General features: G+C 43.5%; 1 protein-coding gene across 1 annotated transcript in view; it reads left to right on the top strand.

Annotated features, from left to right (window-relative positions):
• TRPM6 (transient receptor potential cation channel subfamily M member 6) overlaps window positions 1-19,389 on the top strand; it is a gene marked incomplete at both ends in the record, with an annotated part of 139,822 nt that overhangs the window by 96,337 nt on the left and 24,096 nt on the right. Inside the window, 6 exons of the mRNA XM_080708997.1 lie at window positions 4,748-5,883; window positions 6,653-6,759; window positions 10,815-10,935; window positions 14,077-14,168; window positions 16,104-16,162; window positions 17,841-17,866. Coding sequence (XP_080565123.1) covers window positions 4,748-5,883; window positions 6,653-6,759; window positions 10,815-10,935; window positions 14,077-14,168; window positions 16,104-16,162; window positions 17,841-17,866 — 1,541 coding nt within the window. The remainder of the gene's footprint in view (window positions 1-4,747; window positions 5,884-6,652; window positions 6,760-10,814; window positions 10,936-14,076; window positions 14,169-16,103; window positions 16,163-17,840; window positions 17,867-19,389) is intronic.

Below are 19,389 nucleotides of genomic sequence, written 5' to 3'. Positions count from 1 at the left end.
TATGTCACATGGCCTTTTGTTTTTGTTGCCTTTAAGATTCTCTCCTTGGCTTCCACATTAGTCATTTTGACAATTATGTGGCGTGGGGATCCTCTTCTCTGATCCTGTCTAAAGGGAGTTCTATAAGTTTCCTGGACCTGTGTATCAACCTCTTGCTCTATGTTTGGAAAATTTTCTGCTATTACTTCCTTGAAGAGATTGTTGATCCCTTTGGTTTCACCTTCTTTTCCCTCCTCTATTCCAATTATTCTTAGGTTAGCTCTCTTGAAATGGGCCCATATTTCTTCAATGTCAGATTCCTGCTGTCGGTTTTTTTTTTCTAAATTAGAAACTATGCGTTCATTTTTAGAATGATCATCTTCAAGAAGCGAGATTCTATTCTCCATGTGGTCTAATCTGTTGTTTATACTTTGAATTGAGGCCTTTACTTCATTAATTGCATCCTTTATCTCTTTTTGACTCTCTCTAAATTCTTTTCGAAAGTCCTCTATTATTTCTAAAGTTATTTTCCTAATTTGATCTTCTAGAGATCTTTGGGTTTCTGTGTTATCAGATTCTGATGTTGTGGTGTTGTTGGCATTCACTGCTCCATTGTTATTTCTCTTTCCCATGATTTTGGAAGTTTGTGCCTTCTCTGGGTTCTTCCCTGAGTCACTACGAGTTCACTTAAGATGCTCTGGATCTCTAGTCTATGGTATCTCAGTCACCACTACTCCTTTACTGTGTTGTATCACAAAGTCTCAGACCCAGGGAGTCAATCAAGGCTGCTTAGGCCGTGGGGGGTGCCAAGTTGGGCGTTCTCCAGTGGGGAGTTGTGACTATGGTATGATATCTCTGCCACTGCCACTCCCCCACTGGGCTGCACTGCTAAAATCTCCGACCCAGGGAGACTATCTGCGCAAGTCCCTGGGAGTGCAGTACTGGGATTTCTCCCCTAGGGGCCGCAATTTGACTCACGGTTGTTGAGTGCGCTGATGGAGCTATAGTGAACTCGGTGGATTCGCTGCTGCCGCCACTGGCAATATGGCACCACTGCCACGCCCTCGGCCATGATGCGGCGTATTTCTTCTCTGGTTTTGAACTCTGCTCTGAGTCCTTGCCAGTTGTGCTGCGCCCAGCCCTTGGGAGCTTTAGATGTTCCCTGCACCAACAAAACTGCTGACTGCCGCCCGGCTGTTCAGCACCTGCTCACCTCGGCTCGCTGTCCACCCCTCCTCTCAGGCGCCTGGTGGCTGGTTGAGTGGGTTGGTCTAGGGCCGTCCGGTGAACTCGCCGCTGCCGCCAGCAGTAAGACGCTGCTTCTGCATCCTAGGCCGCGAGGCCAGAGTACCTCCTCTCTGGATTTGAGCTCTCTTTTGAGTCTCCCTCCTCTCTGGAGCCTGGTGTTGCTAGGGGAGATGTAGGCCGCGCCGCTCCGGCTGCTCTGCGCCTCGGCTCTGGCTGCTCTGCACCACGGTTCTTGCCGCTCCGGCTGCTCCGGCCGCTCTGCACTGCGGCTCTGGCTGCTCTGCACCGTGGGTCTGGCCACTCCGGCCGCTCCGGCCGTTCCGCGACGCGGCTCTGGCTGCTCCGGCTGTTCTGGCCGCTCTGCTCCGGCTGCTCTGGCCGCTCCGCTCAGCTGTTCTGGCCACTCTGCTCCGGCTGCTCCGGCCGCTCCACTCCGCGGCTCCGGCCACTCCACGCCGCCGCTCCAGCCAATCCACGCTGCAGCTCTGACTGCTCCGGCTGTTCTGGCTGCTCCGCTCGGCTGCTCTGGCCGCTCTGCTCAGCTGCTCGGAACCGCGACTCCAGCTGCTCTGTACCGCGGGTCTGGCCACTCTGGCCGCTCCGGCCGTTCCGCGCCGCGGCTCTGGCTGCTCGGCTGCTCAGGCCGCTCCGCTCCGCGGCTCCCCCCAATCCGCGCTGCGGCTCTGGCCGCTCCGGCTGCTCCGGCCGCTCCGCGCCGTGCGGGCGCGGCACTTTGGGCTGGTTTTTTTCCGGTGTCTTGTTTTTCCAGCCCTTTTTCTCTGTCCCTTGTATTTACTGTTTTTATTTCTTTGCTGTGGTGTTTTCTGGCTCTGAAAGGCACTGGTTTTGAGGTAGTAGAGTTGGATTGTTAGCGGGACTTGTAAGTGCCGCTTTCCTCCGTCGCCATCTTCCCGGAAGTCCCGTAAATGTGATTTTTGACGACTGCATAATATTCTATCTCATGATGTAATGATTATTTGTTGGCTTTAGCAGAGTGAATTTACAACCTCTGTACAGAGGATGGAACCCGGTGGCTTTCTACCTCTGGTCTGCACCCTCAGACTTATTTTCTAATATTTTATTTGGAAACAGGGTCTCACTAAGCTGCTGAGGCTGGCTTAGAACCTGTGATCCACCTGTCTCAGCCTCCCAAGTACTGGGATTACAAGTGCGCACCACCACACCTGGCTTGAGTTGTTTTAATTTTTAAAAATTTTCTATAACTATTAAATGGTATAACGTAAAGTTATTATTATCTGAATTTCTATACCTGATTACCTACTGAGTTGATTATTTTACCCTGTTTCCTTACTTTTGTATTTTATGTCATTTGGAATCTTTGTGTTTTTTTCCTCAACAATTTGCAGAAGATATTTTTTCATTAGGGGATCTGAACACCTTATCTTGTTCATTAAAGCACAAAATTTTAAATTTATTTTGTTTTAAAACTCTGTATTATAGCCAGGTGTGGTGGCACATGCTAGTAATCCCAGTACTTGGGAGGCCCTCTGAAACTTAGTGAGACCCTGTTTCAAAAAAGTAAAGAATAAGCCGGGCGTGGTGGTGCACGCTTGTAATCCCCGCGCTTGGGAGGCTGAGACAGGAGGATAACACGGGTTCGAAGCCAGCCTCAGCTATTTAGTGAGGCTCTCAGCAACTTAGTGAGCTCGGAGGTAGAAAGCCTCTGGGTTCCACCCCAGTACCACTAAAAAAAAAAAAAAAAAAAAAAAAAATTAGGGCTGGGGGTATAGCTTAGAGGTAGAATGCCCCTGGGTTCCATCCTTAACATCACACACACAAAAAAATCTGTACTATTTTAGTATATGAGTTTCTCTTATGTAATAAATTCTGATACGTTCTACGATTTATTTCACTGATTGTTCAGCTTTGATAGCTATAATAGTTTCCTAGGGTTGCTGTAGGAAAGTACTAAAAACTGTTTTTTTTTTTTTTTTTTTTTTTGGTGTTACTGGGGTTCCTGGAAGCCCTTCTACCTCCGGGTACACTCCCATGGGCTACACTTCCAGACCTATTTTATACTTTTTATTTGGAAACAGGGTCTCCTAAGCCAGCGCGCGTGGCTGGCTTTGAACCTGCACAATCCTCCTGTCTCTGCCTCCCAAGCGTGGGGATTACAAGCGTGTGCCACCACGCCCGGCAAAACTGGGTGTTTTACTGATACCACTGGATTTTCTGGCCTCACATTTTTGGGAGCTGAAAGTCCAGCATCAGGGTGTCGCAGGACCACGGCTTCTCTGAACTGCCCAGGAGAGAGTCCTTCCTGGGCCCTCAGTCCTCGGCGTCCCGGGTCTGTGCCTGGCTGTGGCCATCTTCTCTAGGGGTGTGTGTCTCCACATGTCTTCCCTCTGGGCATGGCAGTGCCACAATCTTCTCTTTTTATGGGGATGCCAGGATGTTGCATTGGGTTTCAGTCTAGCCACCTCGTTTTACTTGATTATCTCTGTAAAAATCCTATTTCCAAATAGAGATCCCATGCTGAGGTAGTGGGATTAAGACTTTACCTTGTCTTTTTCTTGGCCGAGGTGGGGGGAAACCAAAATTCATCTCGACCAGAGATATTTACAGTGATATGTACAGATAAATATTAACCAACAGTTTCTTCTCTCTCTTTGCATGAAATTGTTTTATTTTCTTCAACTCACTTGCAATTTACTTTTGCACTTGCATAACTGGAGATGTCCTACGTGTGTGTGTGTGTGTGTGTGTGTGTGTGTGTGTGTGTGTTGGGGATGGAACGTGGGGCATTCTACTTTTGAGCTACATCCCCAGCCCTTTTTATTTTCTAAGTTGAAACAGGGTCTTGCTAAGTTGACAAGGCTGGCCTCGAACCTGTGATCCTCCAAGAACTCGCCACCAAGGCCTGTCTTGTGTTGCTTTTACATGAATCAATGACTAGACATCATGATCTTTGGTTAAAATATTCAAAATACATTTTAAAAGTTGCCTCACACTGTTTCGTAATATGGGTGTCCTAAATGGATGCTGTTGGAAACTTGAAAAGTGTATTGGACTATAAAGTTGGAGTATTTTTTAAAGACCTTTAATTGTTTTTATTTCCTAAAGACCCATTTGATTATTGATTTTGTTTCACAATTTTGGTTTATTTCTCAAGATCTCCTTTTCCCATCACAACTACATTGCTGGCCAGTAGGAGATATCCATGGCTTCCTTATGCAAATTAATGAATTCATTAGTGAAACAAAATAGAATGATCAGATGACTAGTAGGAACCTAGAAAGAGGTTCAGAGGTCTTAGACAGCAATATGGATCCTCTGTATTGATCTGTAAATGCAGACTTTGGGGTCACAGTGGGAACGATACTGGGCGAGCCCACCTGGAGCGAGGATGTACTTACTAGCATGGCGGAGGCAGACCTGCCCTTGGGAGGCATCAAGCCTTGGCAGTCTCCTGAGGAAGGATCAGGGCAAGAGCGAGCCAGAATGGCTCCCACTGCCTAGGTGCTTATCGTCTCTCTCCCTCTCTCTCTGCCTCCACCAGGGTTACAGAGATGTACTTCCAGCTGAGAGAGATGAATGACAAGGTGTCTTTTATAAAGGACTCCTTACTGTCTTTGGATAGCCAGGTGGGACACCTGCAGGACCTCTCTGCCCTGACCGTGGACACTTTGAAGGTCCTTTCTGCTGTTGACACTTTGCAAGAAGATAAGGCTCTCCTGGCCAGCAGAAAGCACTCCACTTCCAGAAAGCTCCCCCACAGCTGGAACAACGCCATCTGTGCAGAGGTCCTGGGCAGCGTGGACGTCTCCAGAGAGAAGAAATACCAGTATTACAGCATGCCCCCTTCTTTGCTTCGGAGCCTAGCTAGAAGCCAGCGTCCCCCAAGAGTGCAGAGAGAACCCATTCTTGAGATTGTAGACAGCAGGAGAGAGACCTCAGATGTAAGAGACGACCAGGAAGAGCAGGAGATGGAAAACAGTGTAGCGGCTCCTGGGGTGTCCCTTACTGGGCAAGCGCACTCCAAGTATGGCCAATTTCTCCTGATCCCTTCATATCTAAAGCAACTTCCCTTTTCTGCAGAGACTGTCTTGCCTCTGTCCAAGCCAGGCGTGGAAGCAGGTGCAGGTGTGCTGAGAAGCGAACAGTTACCCCTGGCTGAGAGCCCCGTTCGCCGGACTCAGCAGGCTCCAGGCGTCTTTGAACAGGTGTTAGTGGCTGAACCCCAAGAGCAGAATGAGCCAGTCACTCCGGTCCCAGACAAACACGATGTGGGGGAGCAAGTCCTACCCGCTTGGGATGGCACCCCTGCATCCAAGAGGATGAGCTCCCTCCCTTCCCGAGTCAGGAGCATGCAGTCGGGAGGTGGCTACGTGAACTGGGCGTTTTCAGAAGGCGATGAAGCTGGTGTGTTTAGCCTCAAGAAAAGATGGGAAACTCGTGCGCCCTCTACTGGTAACAGTGACTCTGTGCAGCGTGAGCAGCGCCCCGTGCAGAGGCGATGCAGATCCCTCTCTGATAATGCAAGGTCGGCCCGGGGTGGTGTCTGCTCCAGCCCGGTGGGACCCAGGCTCCAGCCAAACACATCCTTTCCAACCAGTCTCCTCTGCAGAGACAAATCCCTGGTTAGGAGCCATAGCTTCAGATTTCACAAGGAGGAGAGGCTGATGAAGATTAAAGGTAAGGGGGCAAACTTTTTTTTTTTTTTTTGCGGTACTGGGGATGGAACTTAAGGGCATTCTACCTCCAAGCGACACCCTCGGCCCTATTTTTTATTCTTTATTTTGAAACAGGGTCTCATTGAGTTGCAAAGGGCCTCACTAAGTAGCTAAGGTGGTCCTCGAACTGTGATCCTCCTGTCTCAGCCTCCCAAATGCTGGGATTACAAGTGTGCACCACCACACCCGGATAGGAGCGCCATTTTTAAAAAGTAGCCTCGATCCTTTATGTTACTACCAGTTTAAAAAAATTCAAAATTTCTCTTTATTTTTTCCTAATCCTCAGTGTTTTTTTTTTTTTAATGGAACTGGGGAGTGAATCCAGGGGGTTCTGCCTCTGGTCTACACCCCCAGTCCTATTTTATTTTTTTATTTTGAAACAGGGTCTCCCTAAGTTGCTGAGCCCATGCATTTTTTTTTTTTTTTGGTGGTACTGGGGTTCCTGGAAGCCCTTCTACCTCCGGGCTACACTCCCAGACCTATTTTTTACATTTTTTTATTTGGAAACAGGGTCTCCTAAGCCAGCGCGGGCGGCTGGCTTCGAACCTGCGCGATCCTCCTGTCTCCGCCTCCCAAGCGCGGGGATTACAAGCGTGCGCCACCACACCCGGCCTGAGCCCATGCATCTTGACTGTGTTCAGTAGATTCTCTGAGCCCTTTCTGCAAAATGACCCCTTCCCACTCCCCACCATACTGTCTAAAACTTTCTCGTATAAACCAATTCCTTGCAGATCACTCAAGATCTTCAGATACAGGGTCAGCGTGGGTCAAAGCAAAAATGCTAACCAAGGAGAGGAGATTGTCTAAGAGAAAGAAGGTACCAGCCCTGCAGGTGCCGGTAAGTGTACAGAATCGCGTCTTGCGCAATGGGAGCGGCAGTCTATCTACCTCGTTTCCTCTTGATCGTAGTGTCATGTACACAAAATGGCATTGTACTACAGGGAGTGAAGATAAAAATGTAGGAGTCATCATTAATTAATCTACTTACATACATGCTGAAAAACATTTGAGTTGTTTTCAGTTTGGGGCTATTTCGAAAAACCTAGTAGAAACATTTGTGCGCACGTGCTTTTGTGGGCCTGTGTTTTCGTTTTCCTCTGACAAATACTTAGGTATATGTCAGTCGGATGGTGTTTAATTTTTAAAGAGACTCTCACGCGGGTTCCCAAAGCGGTCGTGACATTTTACGTGCCCACCTGAAGATTATGAGCGCATCAGCTGCTTTGGTCCTCCCCAATCGTCATTTTTTACTTTGGCCATATGGGTGTTTTCTTTCTTTCTTTCTTTCTTTTTTTGGTGGTACTGGGGGTGGAACCCAGAGGCTTTCTACCTCCGGGCTATACTTCCAGACGTTTTTTATATTTTATTTGGAAACAGGGTCTCACTAAGTTGCTGAAAGCCTCACTACGTAGCTGAGGCTGGCTTCGAACCTGTGCGATCCTCCGGTCTCAGCCTCCCAAGTGCGGGGATTACAAGCGTGCGCCACCACGCCCGGCTCATATGGGTGTTTTCTTTGCCTTTGTGTAGTGACTAATGCTGGTAAGAATTTTTTTTTCATATGTTTATTTGTCATCTTCACATCTTTTTTGGTATAAAATTTGTTCAATTTCTTTTGTTTTGCTTACTTTAAAAACGGGGCTGTTGTCTTATTATAAAGCTGAACCTTTTTTTGGCACTGGGTGTGTGTGGGGTGTGTGTCTTTAATCCCAGCTACTTAGGAGGATGGCAAAGACCTTGATTCAACAAGAACAACAACAACAACAACAACAACAATAACACAATACAACAAGCCAAGGAAGTAGCTAAGTGGTAGAGTAGTATAACACCACCAAGTTCAATTCCTGGCTTAAAAAAAAGTTGTAAGGAACCTTCAACTTAGTGAGGCCTTCTGCAGTTTAGTGAGGACCTGTTTCAAAACAAACAAAAAATAGGGCTGGGGGTGTACCATGGAAGTATAACACCCCGGGTTCAATTCTAGTACCAGAAAAAAGTTGTAAGCTTTTTTTTTTTTTTTTTTTTTTGTTGTTGTTGTTGTTGTTGGTATTGGGGATAGAGCCCTTCTGCCTCTGGGCTACACTCCCAGACCTATTTTTTATATTTTTTATTTGGAAACAAGGTCTCTTAAGCCAGCAAGGCTAGCTTCGAACTTGCGCCATCCTCCTGTCTCCGCCTCCCAAGCTCGGGGATTACAAGCGTGCACTACCACGCCCGGCCAAAAAAAGTTGTAAGCTTAAAAATATATATTCTGGATATATATTTTTGCAAATATTTTTTTCTCACTGCCTGGCCTTCCCCTCTTCCTATATGCCCTTTGAAGTCCATAACTTCTTTATTTGATGAAGTCAAGTGTTTGGCTCTTCTATAGTTTAGGATTTTTGTATCATAGTTAAGAAATTTTTGCCAAACCAAAGATCACAAAGATTTTCTCGTATGTTTTCTTTAAGGAGCTTTATAATTTGAGCTCTTACATATAGGTCTAGAACCCATTCAAAGGGATTTTTATATATAATAATAGATGAAGATTGAACTCTCCTTCCCTCCAAAATTTTCTTTTACCAAGGAGTAGATGGCTAATTTATGTGCTTGGCATTTCCATATACATTTAGAATCAGCTTGTTGATTTTTACAGAGACGCTTTCTGGCATTCTTAAAGGAATTGATATGAATCTGTCCATTTGGGGAAAGTTGAAATGTTAACAGTAGTGAGTCTTATGATGAGTGCACATGACATATCTATTTGGGTCTTTTTTCTCTCCGTGATGTTTCATACTTTCAGTATACAAGTTTGCACAAGTTTTGTTAAAGTTCTAAGTTCTTTCTTTCTTTCTTCCCTTTCTTTCCTTTCTTTCCTTTCCTTCTTTCTTTGGTGGTACTAGGGATGGAAACCCTTCTACCTCCGGGCTACACTCCCAGATGTATTTTATATTTTATTTGGAAACAGGGTCTCTTAAGCCAGAGCGGCTGGCTTTGAACCTGCACGATCCACCTGTCTCCGCCTCCCAAGCGCCACCACGCCCAGCCATATTTTTAAATTTTAGTATAACAATTATTTTTTGTGGAACTGAGGTATTCTACTTCCAAGCTACACTTCCAGCCCTATTTTTTAAATTTTGGTAATTGAGTCAGAACTTTGTTATTTTCTACATTAGGCACTTGGTTCTATAAAATGCCCTCTAAGCATGTTTTAGTTTTATCCTACAACTTCTGATCTGTTTTCATTTTACTTATTTTTTTATTTTTTATTTTTTGGTGGTACTGGGGTTCCTGGAAACCCTTCTACCTCTGGGCTACACTCTCAGACCCATTTTTTGTTTTATACCTTTTATTTGGAAACAGAGTCCCTTAAACCAGAGTGGCTGGCTTCGAACCTGCGCGATCCTCCTGTCTCCGCCTCCCAAGCGCGGGGATTACAAGCGTGCGCCACCACGCCCGGCTTCATTTTCATTCAGTGAATCTTTTTATGTATTGTTAGGAAGTCTTAGATCTGACTTAGCAATTCTGCAAGAATTTACTTTTTATGGTCCATAATATCTTGTTTCATTTTTCTCTTTTACAGTTATTTTTCAAGCAAGGATCTGGATGTATTTAAAAATACACCAGCCCCCCCCCCTTTTAAATTTGAAGCAGAAGTAAACAGATAAATATTGACACAACTACGAAAAATTGTCTTTCAGGGAGAGATTTAGCCTGACAAGGAAGGCTATTCTTCCAGGGAAAAATGCCATGAGTTGCTGGAATCCTGTGAAATATGCATCTAAGTAGATTTAACTGGGCACAACTACTCAAGTGTGCGTGCATGCATTACTTTGTAGTTTATCAGTTTCCTCCATTTGTTCTCTGTTCCTGGAAGTATATAGGATGCCCATATTATTAGCCAATTATTATTATTATTATTGTTATTATTATGTCTTTTAATTATTTTTGTGTACTGGGGTGATTTACCCCCGAATGACATCCTCCACCCTTTTTACTTTTTATTTTGAGACAGGCTGTTGCTAAGTTGCCAAGGCTGGCCTTGAACTTGTGATCCTCCTGTCTCAGCCTTCGGAGTAGCTGGGGTTACAGGGACGGACCTGGCATCCATTGTTTTATGAGGGAAGAAAGCACAGAGACACTAAATGATTTGCCCAGTTTGCATAGCTTCTGACAGAGCTAGCGTTCTAATACAAGTTGTTTAGATCCAAACCTTGTTTTATTTATTTATTTTTTGCTCTGATTAACTGGTTCTCAAAATAGGATCTTCTACCGGCCATTCAAGCTCCCCTGAGAACTTCTCAGAGAGCCCAGTTCTCCCTCTCCCCAGGCCTGCTGATTCTAAGGGTGGGATCTAGTGAGTGGAAGTTTAACCAGCCCCACTGCAGCCCTGCATGATTCTGAGGCAGACAGAAGTTAGAATTCTTATTCCGCGCACTGGTTCTTTTTTTTCTCTTCTCTTCTGTTCATTCTGTTCTTTCTTTCTTTTATTTTCTTTTTCCTTTCCTTTCTTTTTTTTTTTTTTTTTGTGGTACTGGAGTTTGAAGCAGGTGCATTCAACCTCCAAGCTACACACCCAGCCCTTTCAAAACAAGCATCTCGCTAGGTGGCCGAGAGCCTCACTCAGTTGCCGGTGCTGGCCTTGAACCTGTGATCCTTGTTTCAGTCTCTAAGTACTGGAACGACAGTGTGCACCATCGCAGCTAGCTTCCACTTGCTGGTTCTTAATCCTGACTACAAAGAGAAGTCACAGGGGACTTGTGTCCTGTGGGCCCAAGTGCTGGAATTTGCCAGAGCGTCCTCGGTGATTCCAACACGCAGCAGGGTTGGCCACTGCTTTCCACCACGCCGTGGCCGTCAATGTGTCGGAGAGTTTTCAGGTTACGGTCACTGTGTTCCAACAACTGGCTTTCTCTCCAGGTCATAACAGTCAACTCCTGCTGTCAGTGTGACCAAACGGACTCAGCGGCAGGAGGAAATGACATCTCAGAAGAGAGCAGCAGAAAGAACTGGCTCACGGTGTCCAAGTTTAGCCAGATAAGTAGGTACCAGGGGACGGTTCGGGTCCCCACACCCTGGCAGAGCTTCCTCACGCTGCGGCCTCTGGACCATCGGTGCTTTCTGTTGTTCTTTTAAGTAGAGATGAGGGAAGGGAAGAGAAGGTAGCAACAGCCTGTGAGGAAAATAGCCCTTTTCTGGTTTTACTTTTTATGAAGGGGATAAAACTTTATTTCCTTAAAGGAATAGTTACCAGGATTCAGCAAAGAAACAGTGAGATTTAGTAGTATCGTATATTCAAGAATGTTTTCCCTAAGAGAGTGGTCATTAAGTGTAATTTATGGGGTGGGAAAGTTTATCTATCTAATTTCATGTTTTTGTGTGTGTTAGGTACTGGGGATTGAACTCAGGGACTCTCTACCTCTGAATTACACCCCTAGCCCTAATTTATTTATTTATTTACTTATTTATTTATTTATATATTTATACTGGAGATTGAAACCAGGGGAATTCTACCTTTGAGCTATTTTATTTTTTATTTTAAAACAGGGTCTTGCTAAGTTGCCGAGGGCCTCACTCAGTTGCTGAGGCTGGCCTTGAACCTGTGATTCTCCTGTCTCAGCTTCCCAAGTCCTGAGATTCCAGGTGTGCACCACCACACCCAGCTATTTTCTATTTTATTTTAAAATAGGGTCTTGCTAGGTTGCTGAAAGTCTTGCTGAGTTGCTGAGCCTGGCTTCAAATCTGCAATCCTTGTGTTTCAGCCTCCTAAGTACTGGGATTATAGGCATGCACCACCATACTCAGCCTAATTTGATGAGTTCTTAAGGTTTGTGTGACCCTAATATGGATCCTTGTTCAGAATCCAGCAGAGTAAGCTGTCATTGGTTATCCATTCCAGTCCATATTGGGTACTTATTCCATGGACTTTCTTAAGTTTTCTTAGCTTAATGGGAATGGAGGAGGCAGTTCAACCCATTGGGGCTGAAAACCCCGAGTCAGGCATGACCTGGAAATGAAGTAAGCCTGTCCAGGAGAGGGGAGGGCCAATTATGAACAGAAATGAAAGCCATGATCAGGACTTTGAACTTTTTTTACTGTTCTTAAAAAAAGAAGGGAGTATGTGATCCAGGAACCGTAGCAATTTTAAATTATTTAAAGTACAAAACTAAAAGGTACAAGTAGGTATTGTATTTCTGAACCTGGCGTGGTGGTGCGTGCTGGTAATCCCAGTATTTGGGAGGCTGAGACAGGAAGATCTGGGTTTGGGGCCAGTCTCAGCTACTTAGTGAGGCTCTCCACAACTTAGTGAGAACCTGTTTCAAAATAAAGAATAAAAAATAGGCTTGGGAGTGTAGTTCAGAGGTAGAGTGCCCCTGGGTTCCATCCCCAGTATCACAAACACAAATTATGCTCTTCTGCTTCTTTATAACCCTTGCTTCTTCTTACAGTCATTGATTATCAAACAAGTGGCCATTTTGCACCCTGGAACCCCTCTCCTGAGGGACTGTCACCGCTAAAGGGGGCATGTTCTTGGCACCTCGTGGGCGGAGGCTGGAGAGGCTGCTGAACATCCTCGTGTATGGAGTGATCTCCCACTCCAAGGACGTCTCCAGCCCCAAATGTCAATGTGAAGGAGGAGAAATCCCCATATGTATTAAAAAAGAATACTCAACTTCTTGTTGAACCACTGAGAATCAAGGGGGCTGTAAACTGAAAGAGAAACCAAATTATCCTGAACCCTCTCAGTTTATAGATACGGTTTAAGAGCTTAATTGTCTTGCCTTCAACCACACAGTGTCCTAGAGGTCAGACATTTTAACCACTGAAAACTCAACCTGAAGACATGATTCCAGGACCAGTAATAAATCTATCTATTCATCCATTATGTTTTCAGTAAATAATATAACCCATGTTTAGGCTATTATATATAATTTTCCCTTACGTTATTTAAGTTCCTCCCAATAAATTTCAAACAGAGGCTAAGAGGCAGGTGTCAGGAGGGTTCTGGGAAAAGTCAAATGGCCCGATGGGGGCAAGGCCAGGAAAGTAGGCTGAGCCGAGCACAGCTGATCCCAGAGGGTTTAAGGCCAGTGTCTTTCTTGAACCACGTCCTCCTGAGTTGAGAAGCTTATATTTTGGGAACATGTGTGAGGTAAGAATAAATGGAAGAAAGAATTAAATAATAAAAGTTTTGGGGTTGGGAGAAGCCCCGCCAGGCAGCTTTCTTGCGAAAAGTGAAGCTCTGAGAAAATTAACCGTGAAAAGAAAAACTACATTTTCAGCTTCTCTTTTAGGCACTGTATTTTAATTGTAATCCTGTGCTATTAATGAAACCATGTTTATCATAACTTTTTAAAAATAATGTGCTTTTATGGGTAACTTTTTGGTAATCTCAGAGGGTCTTTTTAAAACACTTTTGTGTACTTTTTTTCCCAGCACAAAACCACTAAGGGGAAAAATACAACCATTGCCTATAGATATATATATTATCTATATAATATGACCTATATACACACATATTTATATTATATATATGTGCATTTGTGTAGAACTCTTAGTAAGGATTATTTTCAGAATTAATTCCACCAAGTATTTATCAAATAATCATCATGCATCTACTATATACAGTAACTCCGTAGATACCAGGTATAAAATACGAATCATAATAATGATCCTCATAATCCTTTATAAGATAAAGCTCCCAATTAAATCTGTTTGATAGCATTTCTTTAGGTCTGTCTTTTGCTATTGTTTGTTGTTTAGCCTACCGTGATGCTTGACACAGTTACTAAGGAAGACTTTCTAATAATTTGTAACTAAAATTTTACATACTTAAAATAAAGCAAAGGTGCAGGAGAGGGTGCACATAAAAAGTTACTGAGGTCTTGTTTTAAGGAAGGACAGATTATGGATCCTTTAATTTTTGACTGATACAGGGGAGTATAAAGAGTTATAGATGTGAAAGTAACTGTGGGAGAAGGGAAATAGAATCTATAGCTTTCAATCTCTAGAGAAAAAAGGGTGGAAAAAACTTGATAAAACTTGCTAAGAACAGAAAGAAAACTATATCTGAGTTTAAATGAATGTACGCTGTTCACATTTTTCTCTTTGGGAACTGTGATTTGAATATAACACATTTTCATGTATTTTCTAATTTTTTCTTCCTTTTCTTAAAAACAAGGTCTAGAACCTTATATATATCAAAAAATAAAAAATAAAGGAATTGAGCAACAAGCTGAACAAGGCAGTGATCACCCAAAGCAGCCCCAAGAGGTAAAACTACTTTGATGTTTTTTATGAACAGCCTTTGTGCGTGCAAACTGTGTCACCGAGTGTCACTCAGCTGGACTCATTTGACTCTGTGTCCCTTAATTGATTTCTGCTTTTCACCACCATTGAATTAAAATCTCTGCTCAGGTAAATTCCCGCGTGAATTTTCCTAGACCCTCCACGTTATTTTTTCTTTCTTGGTCATCTTTGAGAGATTTCCCTGTTTTCTCAGTATCCTGGGAATGGTTAGGAGGAGAGAAAGAGTTCAGGAAGTTTTGAGACTTTTCAGGTATATGAAAGTTGTCCTGTGAAATTAATAAAGGACATTTTCAATACACTTGTTACAAGGTAGGTCTAGAATCAACGTGGAGAAGTTACTGGGAGACAGATTTCAGCCTCGTCTGAGAAGAAATTTATAGCAATTGGAGCTTTCCAAGGATGGAATGGGTTATTTCTGGAAGTAGCAGGCTCCTCCCTTGTGGTTTTTCGGTATCAGCTGAACAAACCTCTTTGCAGACATGGTAGAGAGATTCAAGTGCTGCTGGGTGAAGACCACGCAGTGCTTCTCCCATGTGGAGACTCTCCAGTTTCGTAGTCTGCTTTTCTTACCATCAACAGATATGTGCCTTGTTTTAGTGCCATCTGCCTTGTGGGACGTGCGATCTAGTTAGAGTAACCCAAGAAACCTAAATTTGGTTTTGGTTTGAGTGTTATGTGCTTGAACTTGAGAACAGTACCGACATTACCTGTATGAACTATCTTAGATATTCTTGCAGGAATCGAAGGTCTTGAAAATAAAATGTACAACCGCTTGAGGGCAAGTGAGACAGGAGCCAACGTTCAAATCCTGACTCTACGGTTTTCAGTTTCAAATCTCTGTACAACAATTAACCCGTGATCTTCATTAGTTATAACTCTAAAATGCCCTCTTTGTGAATTTAATGACAGTGGCTGACAAAGGTAACACCTATAAAGTCACATCTAGAGTATACTCGGTCTCAAGAAATATTTCAATAAATAGGAAACAGGGGATGAGACAAATTCAAGGTTAATGTTATTTTATTTTATTTTTGTGGTGCTGGGTTTGAACCTGGGCATTCTACCTCCAGCTACACCCTCAGACCTATTTTATTTTTTGTTTGGAATTAGAGGAGTCTCACTAAGTTGCTGCTAGCCTCATTACATTGCTGAGGCTGGCTTTGAACCTGTGATCCTCCTTGTCTCTGCCTCCCAAGTGCTGGGATTACAGGGATGTGCCACTACTCCAGGCTTAATGCTATTTTTTTTTTGTTGTTGTTGTTTTTTGGTGGTACTGGGGTTCTACTCAGAGGTAGAATGCCCCTGGGTTCATCCCCAGTACCACACACACACACACACACACACACACACACACACACACACACACAGCTTGTCAACTTGAATCTTTGTTGCATTTTTCATTAACTGATCTTGCATATTTAGCCCTGCTTCTGTAAAAACTTCCCATATGGCTGGGCGTGGTGGAGCACGCTTGTAATCCCTGAGCTTAGGAGGCTGAGACAGGAGGATCGCACAGGTTCGAAGCCAGCCTCAGCTACTTAGGGAGGCTGTCAGCAACTTAGTGAGACCCTGTTTTCAAATAAAATATAAAATAGGTCTGGGAGTATAGCTTGGAGGTAGAAAAGCCTCTGGGTTCCACTCCTAGTACCACCAAAAAACAAAAACAAAAAGCAAAAAAACTTCCCGTATGTTATGTTTCCTCTTTGATGTCCTGATAAAAACCATTTTGGTCCATTAGAGTCCGTTGAGACACTCTGATCCGGTGCTAACATCATGCGTCTTTCTAGCTTGAGTTTAGCTGGATTAGTGATAGGAAGGAGTGTGTTTGCAGGTGTGTTCCTGGAGGCTCGGGTGGCTGTGTATTGGATGCTCATGTGATGGCCTTTCTCTTATGCTCAGGATCTGAGTAAAACATCTTTGTGGAATTCCAGGAGCAGCACCCTCGCTAGGAGCCCCCTGTGAGTATGTCTAAATGTCTCTTGTTAAGAGTCTTTGGGTTTTCTTTTCTTTTTTTTAACCCACTCAGAAATAAAGGTTTAATTTGGTCAGAAAAGGAGGAAAAAAAGACGTGTCAAATGACAGTATTTTACTCTTTTTTACATGAGTAAAAAAAATTATTCTTAAGTTTTCCTGTTTTTGTCAACATCTCACATGAGTCTCTTTTAAGCATGCTGTAATGAAACATTTCTAGGCAAATTAACATTAAACATTTGCCTTTGCAGTGAACAACAACAACAACAACAAAATACACGGAATAACAATTACCACTTTTTTCCGATACGTAAGACTGTGAATTTGCTTTAAAGAGTAGAAATAAATCTGTCTCGCCTGAAGAAAAAGACCGAAGCCCTGATTATATTTACTCTTTAGTTTTAAAAACAGTTTCTTTTTTCTCAAGTTTTTCCTTTTAGTTTGTGAGGTCGATCTCTTTTACTTTTAGTTTTTCAATAACACCCACACTGTCACACTGGTGATTCTGAGAAGGACAGAGAGTGAGAAGGAGAGCAGACGGGATGGAGAGAGAGGAGAGAGAATTCTTGTGGCTGTAGTGTTGAGTATCCCTCTGGAATTTTATTTATTTGGAGAAATAAAATTTGAGAACCAACCAAGACAAGACGATTCTATTTTATTGAGTGTTTTTTTTTTTTTTTTTTCAAGAGACAGGGTCTTACAATGTTACCCAGGCTGAGCCTGAGTCCCTGGGTTTAAGCACCACTCCTGTTTCAGCCTCTCCAGTCGTTGGGACCACAGGTGTACTCCACTGTGCCTGGCTGATAATTCCATTTTGTTTGTAGTGTTTTCTGGACTTTTCTAGTTACATCATCAAATTAAGTACACATATAGCCAGAGGGGGCAGAATCCAGAATTGCCTACTCCACGGAAGGGCCGTTTGATGCTGAGTAGGTAGGTGACTTTCAGCTCGCGGTCTGTGGTGTTGGAGGCGGCCTCTCTCTGAGTGGCCATCCAGTCTCTGTGCAGCCGGCCTCCCAGTTAAAGGACACAGGACTTTCTTCTCCCAAAGGTTCAGTAGTTCGTGCTCATGCCGAGTAGTGGGTTATTGCAGCATGAAATTAAACAATAATTGTAATTGTGCTTTCTTCCCCAAGGACCTTAAATACTGGAGATATTCTTTGAATGCGTTTATTCAGACTTGCCTGTGGCCACGTGTGCATTTGAGCAGGGCAAATAACAATTCGAAGGGAGCTAATCTCAGCCTGTGAACATTTAGGGGCCACGTGGGCTAATGAAAGTGATTTGTAGGCTTGTCCAGAGACAGTCACAGGCTCATTTGTGGGCTCTCCCTTTGCGTTGTTCAGGAACCCTTGGGTTTCATTGATCCCAAACAGCACAAACACAGTTAAGTCTTATATAGGTTGTGCGATCACTTAGCTAATTAGAGAAGCAAACTGCTTTCAGTCAGCTTAAGGCCTGTGCAGTGAATGTCTTGCATGCACAGCTCATGTTTATTTTTCTGCGAAAGTAAGTGTAGGACTATACACTGATGTATTGGTAAAAGTAGGGATTGGCGCTGGCTGCTACACACGTACTCTGTTTTTTTCTGTTTCGCATATTTTTTTCTATCATTGAAAGGTTGAAAGCAGTCTTATCGAAATCATTTCATTTTCCCCCAAACAGGTTGAGGAGTTCAAATGGAATGGACAGTAAGTTTTCCTATCTAAACATTTTATTTTTTCATCTAATCGTTGCTGAGATTCACTGTTCTGCTGTGACTTTCAGTTATTGAATCTGTTTTTATGATTTGTTTCTAACCATACAAAGTAGCAAATTCAGTAAAAAGGTAGGAAGTTGGCTCTCTTTCTCCAGATAATTCAGGATTGATGTGTGGTTTAAAATCATCAAAATTCCCCTTTTTGACTCTGATTTTCTCATTTTTTTTTTCTATGAGTGAGGTATAACCACTGAGTTATTTCAGCTGATCTACGGCCATTTTTTACACTTGTTGATGAAGTGCCACTCGTAAGACGCGGCTGGCTTTTCCCACAGGCTCTCTATGGCACTCTAAGCCCCACATGGCCAAGTAGGGCTAAAACATATCACTGGAAGGTTTATCTGAGACCTGATTGCCTCAGGCCCACAGCCTTTAAATATGTATATATTTGTGGTTCTGGGGATCTAACCCAGGGGCATTCTACCTCTGAACTATACCCTCAGCCCTATTTTACTTCTATGTTGAAACGAGGTCTTACTAGGTTGTTGAGAGTCTCACTACATGCTGAGGCTGGTTTTAAACCTGCGATCCTCCTGTCTCAGCCTCCCCCTTTAAATATTTCACACTGCTTACCCAGTTAGCATGTTTCATAAACTTTGGTGTGTTGTGATTGTAGTTTCATGTCTTTTTCTATGGTTTTTTGCACTTTTCTCTAAGGCAGGAACCTTGTCCTTACATCTCTCATGTATAGCATGGCTCATAGTAGGAGCAGAATATAGATATGATAACTGAATGAATTTAGAAAGGAAGAGACTTTTCTGCTGATCTGACTTTTTCCCCTGCAGCCCCAAAGGAAGGGATGCTCGCTCCTTCCCTTGGTCTGCAACAAGAAGCCAGGGAGATCTGTGGAAACCGGGCTCATTATTACTGCCTACTCTACTAGGCATAAACCAGTTGCTACCACGAGACTAAAGTTTCTCCACTTTAATTTTGATTTTATGAAATGGCGAAACTGTTGCAAAGGATTTCTCCTGAGCCTTGTAATTTAGGACTGGAGCAGGTAGAGGCGAGCGAGTTAATCTTGGAGGGGGTGTCCCCAGCACAGGGTCCTTGCGTAGTCAAACAAATCCCGTGCTGATATATTATTTTCATTTTTTCCTTTGTTTCTGGCATACACCTCTTAAGGTGTTTTCATCATTTTATCGTTACTTTAGGTCAGTGAAGTAGTCTGCTAATAACTTGGCATTAATAACGTCTTTCTCCTGCATCTTGGTAGGGAGCTCAGAGAATCGTGCTTCTGGGATGTCGTGATGTGTGATGGGCAGCTGAGTGCCTTCTGCAACCCAGAGGTGTAATTGGTTCAGAGGAAATACATCTTTGAGGCTAATATTACCTGTCTTTCTTCAATTCCCTGTATAAATATGTTTGGAGATATTACATTGATGATTGGAAGCTGTCAGGATGCCATGTGCAATCATGTGGTTAAAGGCTATTAGGCAAGATTTTTCAAATATT

This window comes from Muscardinus avellanarius (assembly GCF_963383645.1).
Source record: "Muscardinus avellanarius genome assembly, chromosome: 13".
NCBI lineage: Eukaryota > Metazoa > Chordata > Mammalia > Rodentia > Gliridae > Muscardinus > Muscardinus avellanarius.
The sequence above is the reverse complement of the archived record's forward strand: the minus strand, read 5'-3'. Positions and strand labels throughout refer to the sequence as shown.